Source organism: Pelophylax lessonae, assembly GCF_965119305.1.
Source record: "Pelophylax lessonae genome assembly, chromosome: 2".
Classification (NCBI taxonomy): domain Eukaryota; kingdom Metazoa; phylum Chordata; class Amphibia; order Anura; family Ranidae; genus Pelophylax; species Pelophylax lessonae.
In genome coordinates this window covers 122,796,512-122,811,422 of record NC_138769.1, presented here as the reverse complement: position 1 = coordinate 122,811,422, position 14,911 = coordinate 122,796,512, and the positions used below count along the sequence as shown (strand labels likewise).

Here is a 14,911-nt window from a genome sequence, read left to right as displayed (position 1 = left end):
AGAGCTTTGCTGATAATTTCCAGAGCTTGCTTATCTCTGCAATAAGTTGCTGAATGTAAATCCTGCAAACTTTGTCATGTTTTATTTCTGCCTGTGACTCCATTGTAAAGATTATACCATGATTGTCATCCTTGTGACACCAAGAACAACCTTGAGGAAAAATGGGTTTACAAAAATTCACAGATGGGAAATGGGTTTTACTGGAACAGAAAAGTACAGATGCTAGATTGAATTTACTGGGACAGGAAGAAGCAGATGCATAATGGGATTTACTAGTACAGGATGGTACAGATGTGGAATGGGGTTCACTGGGACATAAAGGTGAAAATGCAGCAAACGGACCCAAGGCCCTCAACCATAGAATGAGCTAGCAGTTATAGGTAGTAGTAAAATGCATGCTATTGGCCCAGCCCTGTGCTGCATGCAATCCATTGGAGGAATGGAGATCCAAAACAGAAATGCAAAGGCTAGATGTTCCGCACTGGTAAAGTCAAGCTCTCCATGAGCAACAAAATTGGAGGATGATGAATAAACGAATAAAACTTTCTTCCATATAAACCATGAAGTAACATATTTATTGTGTGACCATAGATAAAGCACACAGACCAGATAAAAACAGTCATGATTGAAACCTACTCGGGTCACATACCAGCTGGATGGCTCGCTGGGATCAGCTGTTGGTGTCCCGCAGGGGAGGCACACTTCAGTGTGGTGTTTAGTAATGCTAGAGTCCCAACAAGATGACTGCTTAAAGGATGGAGACCATAATGCAGCAGAGTAAGGGAGAGGCCACTCCAGCGGCCAGGGGGGGCTCTCTCCAATCAGAACATGTTTCAAAGCTCCCGGCTTCTATGTCAACGACTGTCAATGTCTAGCCTGTAGAGGCCTGTTTGTCCCTCCATGAATATACCTTCCTAGACTATCACTGACCTACCACCAAACCGGTCATGCTGAACGATGTTACAGGCAGCATCACGGCTTCAACAGATCCTTTCATGTCTGTCACATGTGCTCAGGGTGAACCTGCTCTCATCTGTGAAAAGCACAGGGTACCAATGGCGAACTTGACAGTTCTGGAGTTCAGTGGCAAGCTCCACGGTTCTGAGCAGTGAGCACAGGGCCCACTAGAAGATGTCTGTCCCTTAGGCCACCCTCCATGAACTCTGTTTCTGCTTGTTTTGATCAGAGACATTCACACCAGTAGCCTGCTGGAGGTAATTTTCTAGAGCTCTACACTGATCACCCTGTTCCTCCTTGCAAAAGGAGCAGATATCGGTCCTTCTGATGGGTTTAAGGACCTTCTTACAGCCCTGTCCAGCTCTCCTAGAATAACTGCTTGTCTCCTGGAAATCTCCTCCATGCTCTTGAGACAGTGCTGGGAGACATAGCAATCCTTCTGGCAAAGGCACATATTAATGTGCAATACTGGAGGAGTTGTACTGCCTGTGCAACCTCTATAGGGTCCAGGTATCCCCTGATGCCACCAGTAGTGACCCTGATCCTAGCCAAATGCAAAACTAGTGAAAATGAGAAAAGGTGATTAAGGAAAAAATCTGTGGCCTCCAACTCCATTCCTGTTTTGGAGATCGCCTCATTGTCTCCCATCTAGTGCACCTGTTAATTTCATTAACGCCAAAAAAGCTGAAACTGATTAACAACCCTCTTTTGCTATTTAACTGACCAGAACAATACCCCAGGAGTTTAATTGACTTGATGCTATACTCTGATTAAAAAGTGTTTCTTTAATTTGTTTTTGAGCAATGTATAACAGGGAAAAAAAAACACAACATGGCAAGGGGGTTCCTCTTCCCACCCCAATGGATTTCAGGCCTTTTGGTCTGGTATGGATTTTAGGGGGATCCCACGCCAAAATTAAACACACCACACAACAGCGTGGCCCCTTCCCTCCCTACAAAGGTCGATGTCACAAGGGGGCGAAGTCACCAGGTGAGGTCCCCAGGTGGCCCCGCTTTAGCTTAAGAACTGTCAGGTGGAGGAGCGGGACTGGTATGGATTTTCTGGGGGTACCCTCTATTTTTTTTTGTTACATTTTGGCATGGGGGGGGGGGGGTTCCCTGCAAAATCTATATCAGACCTAAGAGTCTTATAATTTGAGGGGCAGGCTGTTTTTTTTTTTTTCTTTTTCTAATTTTGGTTTGGGGTACCCCTCAAAATCCATACTAGACCTGAAAGGGAATGGCATGGATTGTGGGGGGACCCCACGCTGTTTTTTTTTTTTTTTTTTCTTATTAAATTGGCATTTAAAACTAAAGAGATGTGCAATTCAGATGCGTCCCCATACAAGGCAAAGGCAATGATACTGGAATTTGCATCTGAATCACACCACAGTGCTCAGAAACACACAGGACTCTTTTTAAATTCACAGTGAATTCGCACTGCCGCTGCACCGCATACATGTGAACCAACTCCATAGAAAGCTGTTTTGGTTTTAAACCACATCCAATTCGCATATATGTGAACAGAGCCTTAAACATGAGCTCTAGCACTAGAATTATTACTCTTACTCCAATGTGTGTGGTATTACTTCACGTGTGGTGCAATCAATGTTTAGAAATGCGTGCCAGCCCTCATGCACGTGAGCCTTTGGGGTCATTTTTTAAAATTTTTTATTATTATACAGGATTGAACTCCATTCTCCACCTGTGCCTTGCCGTCCCCAAGAACCCCATTCCCCCAACTGTGCCTCGCCGTCCCCATGAACCCCATTCCCCCAGCTGTGCCTTGCTGTCCCCATGAACCCCATTCCCCCAGCTGTGCCTTGCCGTCCCCATGAACCCCATTCCCCCAGCTGTGCCTTGCCATCCCCATGAACCCCATTCCCCCAGCTGTGCCTTGCCATCCCCATGAACCCCATTTCCCCCAGCTGTGCCTTGCCGTCCCCATGAACCCCATTCCCCCAGCTGTGCCTTGCCGTCCCCATGAACCCTATTCCCCCAGCTGTGCCTTGCCGTCCCCATGAACCCTATTCCCCCAGCTGTGCCTTGCCGTCCCCATGAACCCCATTCCCCCAGCTGTGCCTTTCTGTAAGTGAACCCCATTCTCCCATCTGTGCCTTCACGTCCCAGTAAACCCCATTTCCCTCACAATTTTTTATTGTAGCCAATGGTTTCTTCTTTCCTTTCAGCTCTTAGTGGATGAGTCATCCGTTGTTAAGGGCGTCATGGCTGGCTTCTCAGCCCGCTCCTTGACAACCAGCTATTAACCACATCTCGTCTGGCCTATAGCAAAATGAAGGTCGAGTGGTGGCTCCCCCGTTCTGACTGGACTTCATATGACGTCCTTCAAACAAGCCACTCTGCGTTGCTGATCACAGCGTAACTAGGAAATGCTGGTTATTGGCATTCCTCTATTCATGCTGAAAAAATATAAATAGAAAAGACAGAGCACACCAGCTCCTAGTGCAACACCGTTTATCGTTTTGAATTAAAAAATAAATTAACACTATAAATTCACATTGTGTTCAGAGAACAAGCGCGTCTATGTGAAACTGTAGTGGCTCTCCCATGTGTAGGGCTCCAGAGAGAGAGAGAGAGAGATATTTTAATTTTATGAGGTGCACATATATTATGTAAAAAAGGTGCGTACCACTAAATGATAAACACAAGCAGCGCTAAGTATACATAAACTCTATATGAATACAGCTCTCCTTATACACAGTCCATGCATAAGATAGTGAAACAAAGTCCAGCATGAAAGAAGTCCATCACCCTAACAGGATTCCAATGGGGTTGTGAGGAGAAAATGTACACTTTATAGCAGATGCCGATCAGCCTCCACCACACCGCGTGCTCAACCCAAAGGTAATACTCTTACCGGATATCAAAATATCACAAGCCCATAATAGGTGATGTTCTCTCACATAACTTCATCGGACTCAGCATACATCAATCACAATCACGGCTGCAGTGTCCTCCAAATCCGTCGTGTGTAAGGGAAATAAAGATGCACATAGGGCAATATCGTTCAGATAAAACAAGCACCTTTATTAATTAAACCTCCACCCATTACACTCACATATAGATAGGAAACAAACAGCATATCATCTGAGGCAATCCGAGGCCTGCCGGCCGCTTACCGGACTCCCGCCCGCTGTTCGGCGTCCCGGTAGTTGCCGATCGTCGTGGCAAGACAGCGTCTCGTTGCCTGGGTGACCGCGCAAGCCACCGCCCTAACGCGTTTCGTCAGACTTCTACGGAGAGCGTGCTTGCGTGGTCACGTCACTCCCATTTATCTGGTCCGTCCGCCCGGCGTTAACCACCTCAGTGCCATCGCTACTGCTGCGGTAAGCCTAGGGACGGCGGAACCGGCTCAAAATGAATCTTCAAGCCACCAGAGATACCTCTAACAATGCTTGCAGTGTCAATTCAGAATTAGTTCCTCGTAATGAGTAGGTTTTACCACCCTCACCACACCGGAACCTCCCACTGCCATTGTCCATTGATGCCGCACTCATAGTATCTCAGTATCGCTATGTCTATGTGTAGAGAGATCGATGGCAGCATATTTATCAACAATAAAAATGTTCGCATTATGATATCCTTACACAGTACTGCCCTAATTATACATGTGTGAGGTGGCAAACATACATATGTATCAAACCTGCTGACATATTCAGTTTACCCATCAAGATCTCATATATTCATATGTCTCTAGCTTGACATGGTGGGGATCCACTTATTGGACATTATATTTCCATACAATCAAAGAGGATCATATCAACATAAACATACATTAAAATGACTAATGATTACCCGCATATATTCGTGTGAAGTGCACATAGTAAAACAAATAAAATATAAAATATTTTAAAAAGCCATAATACAATTTCATATATCAGGCACGATATAGAATAGAATAAAAGCACACAAAGCCTAGACACCCTACCTCGGGGTAATGGTACCGCCCCTGGGGTGAACTTTTTGATTCTGGCCAGATCTGCTACTAATGCACATAACATATTAAAAATGTTTTAGAGCTATTATAAAAATATTAAAAAAGTGGACCAAAGCTTGCTCAAAAAAATATAAAGAAACAATCACTGGCTGCAAGGAATCGTAGCAAGCGGACACATTGGTTAACTGCAAAAAAACCCCATGCATGCAGTGTAACTGATCTTATCTGTGAATATCTCAGTAGTCACTTATGAAACAATTCACGTCTAGTTCCACGTTCAGGCCTCTCGGTTGGAGCACATCTGTCAGGTAGATCCCGTAGGTTTCCCTACGTGACAGTTCCCTCACCATATTGGATCCCCTCCAATTGGGGTGTATCCTATCGACTCCCCAAAACTTCAGGCCTGATGGGTCTTTATTATGTTTCTGCCTAAAGTGAAGAGGTACGCTATGATCTTTATCACCTTTAAAAAATCTTAGCTATATGCTCGGACACTCTTTTTGTTAAAGTTCTTTTTGTGCGTCCGATATACATAAGGCCGCACTGGCATTCTAAGCAATAAACCACGTGTGTTGTTAAACACGTGATACATTCCTTGATGTCGAACTGCTGCCCGTTTGCACTAGAAGTGAAATTTCTTATTCCGCGTACATGTTCTTTAACTTGTTTACAGGATGTGCATCTTCGACATGCATAGAATCCCTCACGGTCCAAAAACACTCTAGGCCTCGTGGGGGGATCTATGATTTTCTGTACTACTTTGTCACCGAAAGATGTACCCTTCCTATATATAAAAGTGGGGTTCTGAGGAATCACCTTTCCTAATAGCTTGTCCATGCACAGGACACCCCAATTTTTTTTGAAGATACACTCAACTTCTTTATATTGCTCACCTGTAATTGGATATGAATCCCCATTCATGGTTGTTGTTCTCTACTGGTGCCTTGTCTCGCAAACATTGCTCCTGTGAGTAACAACCAACCTCCTGTCTGGTAGTTTCCAGGATAGATGAGGAATATCCTTTCTCTATGAAGAGATTTTTTTTTTTTTAGAAGCTCGGATTGTGTTACATAATCTTCATCCCTGGTACAGTTCCTCCTAATGCGGAGGAACTGACCCTTAGGGATGTTACGTAACCATTTGGAATGATGCCCACTATACATGGGGAGGAAACTGTTCCTGTCGGTGGGTTTGAAATAAGCTTTCGTGCCCACCTCACCATTCTGCAGGAATATTTCTACGTCCAAGTAGTGGATGCTTGTTTGGCTCCAACTAAAATCCAGCTTAATATTATTCGTGTTGTTATTAAGGTACTGCATATATTCGCTTAATGCTTGTTCGGTACCCCTCCAGATCAGGAACAAATCATCAATGTACCTTTTGTATAACACTAATTCTGGTTTTTGATTGTAATAAATGAAGCGATCTTCCCACTCACTCATGAAAAGATTGGCGAGGCTGGGGGCATACTTAGCCCCCATCGCCACGCCCTTCCTTTGAGTGTAGAACTCGCCCCCAAACCAGAAATAGTTATTAGAAAGACAAAAAGACAATAGATGGCTTAATCTTTTTTGTGGGTCAGGATAGGGGAAAATTTAGAGGATGCAGAGCAGGGAGGAGGACCCACCAAAAGAAAGAGGGTAAAGGATTAGGTGGCATCTATAACCTTGCAGGCATCACCCTTAGCAATAAGGAAACAAATATTTTAAATGCAGGCCTTAAGTGTGCGGCAAAAAGACCAATCGGAAAATTTGGGGTATATATGGATATACACAAGTTTATCCGAAAGGTAAATCTAAAAAGATATTATTTAAACGATAGTAGACCGAAGCTTGCTAATAAACCTACATACACAATAGGTATAGACAGCGGGTTGAAAAATAAATCTTTATTTAACCTGGCGCAACCGTCTAACCATTGTGTAGATGTTTTTAAAAGACTGGTCCTGAAGGATTTGGCTAACATTGAACCAAAAAATGTCAATCCTAGACATATACAGGAGGGACTTGAGTCGTTAGAAAAACGAAAAAATGTAATTGTACACCCCGCTGACAAGGGTGGGGGGGGGGTGTTAATCGTGCGGAAGGATTACTACCATAATCAATTAATTGAGATGCTGGCAGATACTGATACTTATCAGAAGCTGGCTGGGGACCCCCCCCAAGTCATCACGGAATGAGTTAACCCTACTTATTACATATGGGTATGACAGTAGTGTGTTGACAAAAAAGAAGCGATACTTGGTACCGAGTTACAGCAGGGTGCCAACTATCTATACGCTCCCAAAAATACATAAGAATGTCAACGACCCACCACCCAGACCAATAGTAAATAGTATTAATTCCGTGACGGCCAGAGCAGGAGAATACTTGGATCACTTTCTCCAAGATTCAGTAGTCTGTACCAAATCTTATCTCAAAGACACAAAAAACTTTTTAAAGTCGTTAAGGACTTTGGAGGGACTGAATACAGGAGATGTATATCTAGTGACGGCCGATGTTGCCTCACTTTATACAGTGATCCAACACGAGGACGCTCTCCTAGCCCTCAACTGGGCATTCAGCCAGAGGGAAGATTTACCTGACCCACAAAAAAGATTTTTAAGCCATCTATTGTCTTTTTGTCTTTCTAATAACTATTTCTGGTTTGGGGGCGAGTTCTACACTCAAAGGAAGGGCGTGGCGATGGGGGCTAAGTATTCCCCCAGCCTCGCCAATCTTTTCATGAGTGAGTGGGAAGTTCGCTTCATTTATTACAATCAAAAATCAGAATTAGTGTTATACAAAAGGTACATTGATGATTTGTTCCTGATCTGGAGGGGTACCGAACAATCATTAAGCGAATATATGCAGTACCTTAATAACAACACGAATAATATTAAGCTGGATTTTAGTTGGAGCCAAACAAGCATCCACTACTTGGACGTAGAAATATTCCTGCAGAATGGTGAGGTGGGCACGAAAGCTTATTTCAAACCCACCGACAGGAACAGTTTCCTCCCCATGTATAGTGGGCATCATTGCAAATGGTTAAGTAACATCCCTAAGGGTCAGTTCCTCCGCATTAGGAGGAACTGTACCAGGGATGAAGATTATGTAACACAATCTGAGCTTCTAAAAAATCGCTTCATAGAGAAAGGATATTCCTCATCTATCCTGGAAACTACCAGACAGGAGGTTGGTTGTTACTCACAGGAGCAATGTTTGCGAAACAAGGCACCAGTAGAGAACAACAACCATGAATGGGGATTCATATCCAATTACAGTGAGCAATATAAAGAAGTTGAGAGTATCTTCAAAAAACATTGGGGTGTCCTGTGCATGGACAAGCTATTAGGAAAGGTGATTCCTCAGAACCCCACTTTTATATATAGGAAGGGTACATCTTTCGGTGACAAAGTAGTACAGAAAATCATAGATTCCCCCCCCCCCCCCCCTTACGAGGCCTAGAATGTTTTTGGACCCTGAGGGATTCTATGCATGTCGAAGATGCACATCCTGTAAACAAGTTAAAGAACATGTACGCGGAATAAGAAATGTCACTTCTAGTGCAAAGGGGCAGCAGTTCGACATCAAGGAATGTATCACGTGTTTAACAACACACGTGGTTTATTGCTTAGAATGCCCGTGCGGCCTTATGTATATCGGACGCACAAAAAGAACTTTAACAAAAAGAGTGTCCGAGCATATAGCTAAGATTATTAAAGGTGATAAAGATCATAGCGTACCTCTTCACTTTAGGCAGAAACATAATAAAGACCCATCAGGCCTGAAGTTTTGGGGAGTCGATAGGATACACCCCAATTGGAGGGGATCCAATATGGTGAGGGAACTGTCACGTAGGGAAACCTACGGGATCTACCTGACAGATGTGCTCCAACCGAGAGGCCTGAACGTGGAACTAGACGTGAATTGTTTCATAAGTGACTACTGAGATATTCACAGATAAGATCAGTTACACTGCATGCATGGGGTTTTTTTGCAGTTAACCAATGTGTCCGCTTGCTACGATTCCTTGCAGCCAGTGATTGTTTCTTTATATTTTTTTGAGCAAGCTTTGGTCCACTTTTTTAATATTTTTATAATAGCTCTAAAACATTTTTAATATGTTATGTGCATTAGTAGCAGATCTGGCCAGAATCAAAAAGTTCACCCCAGGGGCGGTACCATTACCCCGAGGTAGGGTGTCTAGGCTTTGTGTGCTTTTTATGACCTTTTATTCTATTCTATATCGTGCCTGATATATGAAATTATATTATGGCTTTTTAAGATATTTTATATGTTATTTGTTTTACTATGTGCACTTCACATGAATATATGCGGGTAATCATTAGTCATTTTAATGTATGTTTATGTTGATATGATCCTCTTTGATTGTATGGAAATATAATGTCCAATAAGTGGATCCCCACCATGTCAAGCTAGAGACATATGAATATATGAGATCTTGATGGGTAAACTGAATATGTCAGCAGGTTTGATACATATGTATGTTTGCCACCTCACACATGTATAATTAGGGCAGTACTGTGTAAGGATATCATAATGCGAACATTTTTATTGTTGATAAATATACTGCCATCGGCCATCGATCTCTCTACACATAGACATAGCGATACTGAGATACTATGGGTGCGGCATCAATGGACAATGGCAGTGGGAGGTTCCGGTGTGGTGAGGGTGGTAACACCTACTCATTACGAGGAACTAATTCTGAATTGACACTGCAAGCATTGTTAGAGGTATCTCTGGTGGCTTGAAGATTCACTTTGAGCCGGTTCCGCCGTCCCTAGGCTTACCGCAGCAGTAGCGATGGCACTGAGGTGGTTAACGCCGGGCGGACGGACCAGATAAATGGGAGTGACGTGACCGCGCAAGCACGCTCTCCGTAGAAGTCTCTGACGAAACGCGTTAGAGCGGTGGCTTGCGCGGTCACCCAGGCAACGAGACGCTGTCCAGCCACGACGATCGGCAACTTCCGGGACGCCGAACAGCGGGCGGGAGTCCGGTAAGCGGCCGGCAGGCCTCGGATTGCCTCAGATGATATGCTGTTTGTTTCCTATCTATATGTGAGTGTAATGGGAGGAGGTTTAATTAATAAAGGTGCTTGTTTTATCTGAACGATATTGCCCTATGTGCATCTTTATTTCCCTTACACACATGACGGATTTGGAGGACACTGCAGCCGTGATTGTGATTGATGTATGCCGAGTCCGATGAAGTTATGTGAGAGAACATCACCTATTATGGGCTTGTGATATTTTGATATCCGGTAAGAGTATTACCTTTGGGTTGAGCACGCGGTGTGGTGGAGGCTGATCGGCATCTCCTATAAAGTGTACACTTTCTCCTCACAACCCCATTGGAATCCTGTTAGGGTGATGGACTTCTTTCATGCTGGACTTTGTTTCACTATCTTATGCATGGACTGTGTATAAGGAGAGCTGTATTCATATAGAGTGTATGTATACTTAGCGCTGCTTGTGTTTATCATTTAGTGGTACGCACCTTTTTTACATGTCAGTTTATTTTAGGCAGCTGCTTTTGGATTTTTATGGTTCCTAACTAAGTTTTATGCACATGAAATATTGCCGCATAACTATATAAGCGCTGGGTGATTGGGTATTTAACACTCAGTCCTTTTTTCCTATATTGCACATATATCATGTTTGGGGGTTCTGAGAATTGTTCTAGCAAAGAAATGCTGATATCTTTAACAGGTATGTAAAAAAATAAACATGGCAAAAAAAACTGCCCTGGATGACATATGGTTAAAAGAAATGTAGCAAGCAAGTGGGTAGCTCCAATTGGAACATTTGCTTTCTACAAGATCAAAGAAATAGCAAGACGAATAAGATTACACACACAGCTGAATAACCCATAGGAGGGACATATTTCCTAGCAAAGATGAACTCCTCTGATTTGCCTCTCCCCCCCCCCCCCCCAACGGCTACCAAGGAAGTATGCAGGCATTTTCAGGGTCTTTGCAAACTTTGTACTTGGGGTGAACCTGTTTAAATTTTCCTAGAATACACATTTCTTTAATAATAATAATAATAATAATAATAATAATAATAATAATTTTTAAAGATTTAAACCTAGGTTATTCAATGTGTTATAGTGACCAGATATTTTATTTGCCCTTTTTAAAAATTGATTTTTCTTTCTTTCAGTCTAATATTCACTTGGACCTGCCTAAAAAAAGTGTCTATTCATGTCCCGGAGACTATATTTCACCTTCCAGTCAGGTATGAAGACTTCAGAAATCTGCCAGAGTTTCCCATCTGTAAAATATTTATTGAGTAATTTTAAATAATCCTAATATCTTTGCTATCACATTTTAGATTCCATGTCTTCGGCTCCGTTCACATCTAGTGTTCACTGTCTGGTGTCACAAGTTTAATCTGGAACTACTTTTGGGTGACGGGCCTCCCGCAATTCTTTTTGCGCGATTTTACCGTGATTCGTCAGGCGAGATTTGTGGCAAAATTGCACTGATCCGGCTGCCATTGGAAGTAATGGGGATCGCAAGCACGTCCCGCGATTTCCGGCGATTCAGGGTCGCGGGCAGAATCATGGCAGTTCTGTCCGTGATCCAGGATGCCTATATGTAAATAGGGCCCTAGGCACACATAGGCAATTTGAATCATGGGCAGAACCCTTTCAAAATGTGGGACGCGTTTGCAGTGCCATTATTTTTTAATGGCACCTTAAACGTGGTGTGATTTTTGCCACGAGTCGTATGTCCTGGAACGTCTTTTGGGTGACACACATTGCGCGAGTTTGTTTGCGTAATTGCAGCGCGTCCATTGCACTCAAAACTGATCTACGTTTAGGGTGCCATTAGGAAATTATGGCAGTGTGAAGGGTTTAAGGGCGCTGATTAATATTGACTATCAGCGCCCTTAAACCCTTCACATTCACATTTTTTAATTGTTGTTCCATTTAAAACTCAAGAGGCAGCAGATAAAAAGATATAAATATTTAATATCACCTATAACTAAGCGCCTTCACACCATTTTTCATTTTGTACAAGAAATGATGGCAACACAAACCTGTCCCGCAATTTTCCTCGGTTCTGGGATTGCGGGCAGAATCGCGGCGATAACGCCCACGATTCGAATCGCCTATGTGTGAACGGAGACACCAAAACTTTCAAAAAATATTTATGTACGGTAAAGTGCAAAAGTTCCTGCCTGTAAACGCTCCTGTATGTTAGCCTGTGTGTCCATGTAACATATAGGCTTTTAGAGGCAGAAGAAAACCCACTACCATTGCGTCCAGGAACAGCAGACGTCCTGTGTGCATGAGGCCTAAATGCAATTTTTGTTGCAGGGGATGCTCCAAAATCTGATTTGTATCTTAGGCAGACTTCTGGGAAAATAAGAGAGCCAATCGCAGAAGCAGGAAATTGCATTTCTGGGGGGGTCGTTCTGTACACATTCTGTGTACAAACCCTCTAGGTCGCCATATTGAATTGCATTTTACATGCACCGCTTGAATTTTGAGCAATGTTCGGTGCTGCCGCTCTGACAAAAGTCAGTTGTTTAATTCAACTTTTCTTGAAGGAGCCTGTCCCAAAATATCCAAACATGGTTTTCATTTAAACAAATGCACTGTTCAGGTATTCTGACAACATGTTAAAGATCTCGGTTTACTCATTACCTGCTTCTGTTATGTAAATGCTGAGGTAGGCATGCCAGTGCACATATTTACATTTCAGTGCCAAGTAGATGGGACTACCTATACTATACTCATGTGACCAATCTCATTATAATAAGAACTTCCTTACTCCCAGCCTATCTTTTTTTTTTTTTTTTTGAACCATGTATTATCTCACAAAAGATACAATTTTAGGTTTGTAAGAGGTGCCATATTCCAGGCAATATGCTAGTTGTAACTTAACCTGCAGCTCTGTGCAGGCTTCTGGCTAAGGTAGCTGGACATTTTACAGGAGCAGAGTAAAGCGATTATATATATAATACATTTTCTCTATCGTCAATCGACAGACGCAGCCTCCTCTCCATGAGCGGAGTGGGATTATGCTCCTCCCATCAAGAGTAGTCTAGGCAGGAGAATTTGAATACACATGCCCAGGGGGCTGTCCCTCCAGGCATAAACCCCCACTGCACAACCCAGCACATCAGTTTGTTTTCTGCCTAGAGAAGGAGTAGACCTAGGTTTCCTGCTGAGACTCCAGTATCAGTTTTTGTTTTTTTTTTTCCTATCAGAAAATTTTATTTTATTCTCTTTACTCACTTGCTAGCTATTGTTCAGGGAAGAATTTCCTGGTGATCTACAAGCAACGATGCCAGCTGGGGCTTCGTACTGGATAATCTAGATCCTTATGGTCCCCCCAGTCTGGCCTTCCAGCGTGAACAGGTTATAGTTCCGACCTAGGCCTAGCCACGACGATGCCCCCTTGTCCGGAGGGGGACGAGCCTGCGAGCTGATGCCTCGCCAGGACGCAATGACCTGGAAGCCCTGATTTTCAGCGTACCCCTTGGCTGACAGCACCACCACTTCGGGTGGGAGTGAGTCTGCCTGGAGCAGAGCCCATCTGGTCCCAGGTATGGTGAGTAACTGTGCCCCCCTTGCCCCTGCTGGCCTTGGGGGGGGGGGATGTGGGCCCTCCCCTGGGGATAATGGGACTTGTGCCTCCCAAGAGATCGCCCCCCTGGTCTGCCCTGTGTCCTTCCCTCTCCCTGCGGGGGCTGTATGTCTGGAGTGCTCTGGCACTCGGGGTGGGGGTGTGACATGGTACCTTGGGCTTGCTGGTTCCTGTTGTGGTTCCTGAGGCCTTCATGTGTCGGTCTCTAGGATGGCCGTGTTCGCCGCTAACTTAGGTGTGGGCAATGTAATTTTTTTTCCCCCATAGACTTGTATGGGGCAGCCATTTTCCCTGCAGCTTCCTATTGTTTTGTATGGGCGTCCATCTTTGTGTTGCCCTGGTGCTATATTTGGCAGTGTATCCCTATCAGGCGACATCACTTCCTGTGTGGTCATTTCACTTCCTGCTTCTCTCTCCATGCTGTGGAAGATCAAGGAGGCCGTGTGTTTGAGGTGGTAAAGTATTGAGGGTCCCTGCGGGCATATCCTTGCACTTTCTGCTTTCGGTTTTGGTTTAAAGGGTCTCCCCGCAGACAGCTGCGATCGGCGTTGGATACCGCAATCGGCTTTCCTAAAGCTATAGTACTCAGTTTTTTGCAATTTGCACTATTGAGTCCCAAAACTGGAATTTCACCCTCAGACCCACTCTGTGCGACTTCCGGACAGTCCAGATCGCAGTCGCTGGCCGCGATTTCGGCTGCCCTGGAAAGTGTGGCGAATAAAGTTTATTTAGTCATGAAAGAGGTTGATAGCCATAAACGACCGCTGCCTTCTTCATCTGTGGAGGTGTCCTCTGATTCAGAGGCTGATGTGGTTGCCCCGGATGCTCCCCTTCCTGAGGGGTCGCTATCCTAGCAGTCAGATGGTGAAGAGGACCTGTCTTCAGCTGCAGTGCGGGAACGCGCTTTGGTGGAAGCCCTAATTATTTCAATGCGGTGTACTTTAAAATTGGATACTGAGCCCACGCCGGCAGGGACGCGGGTGGCTTACGGCTCCCAGAAGTCTCAGAAAGCTGGTAAGGTTTTCCCTTGTCCTGGCACTTTTCACGATATTGTGAATGAGCAATGGCGGCGCGTTAAGCACGTGTTAGTGGTGCCAAAACGCTTTAAACGCCGGTATCCTTTTGCTGAAAAGGTTTCCAACCATTGGATGGTGCCACCTAAAGTGGACCATCCTGTTTCCAGATCAAACAAATCTACTCTTGTGCCTGTGGAGGATTCCCCAGTGTTTACGGATCTAGTGGACAGGCGGGTGGAATCCCTTTCCTGCCATCTACATGTGCTGGCGGGTTCCATTTTGAAACTGGTTTTTATGTCTGTGCTAGTCTCAGACAGGGACGGAATAGATTAGGGGTTTGCAGTAGTCTTTGAACCCCGAGACTGTTCCCC

At 44.2% G+C, this 14,911-nt stretch overlaps 1 protein-coding gene across 1 annotated transcript in view; it reads left to right on the top strand.

Annotated features, from left to right (window-relative positions):
* TP53I13 (tumor protein p53 inducible protein 13) overlaps window positions 1-14,911 on the top strand; it is an 81,138-nt gene that overhangs the window by 29,589 nt on the left and 36,638 nt on the right. Inside the window, exon 2 of the mRNA XM_082247411.1 lies at window positions 11,087-11,161. Coding sequence (XP_082103537.1) covers window positions 11,087-11,161 — 75 coding nt within the window. The remainder of the gene's footprint in view (window positions 1-11,086; window positions 11,162-14,911) is intronic.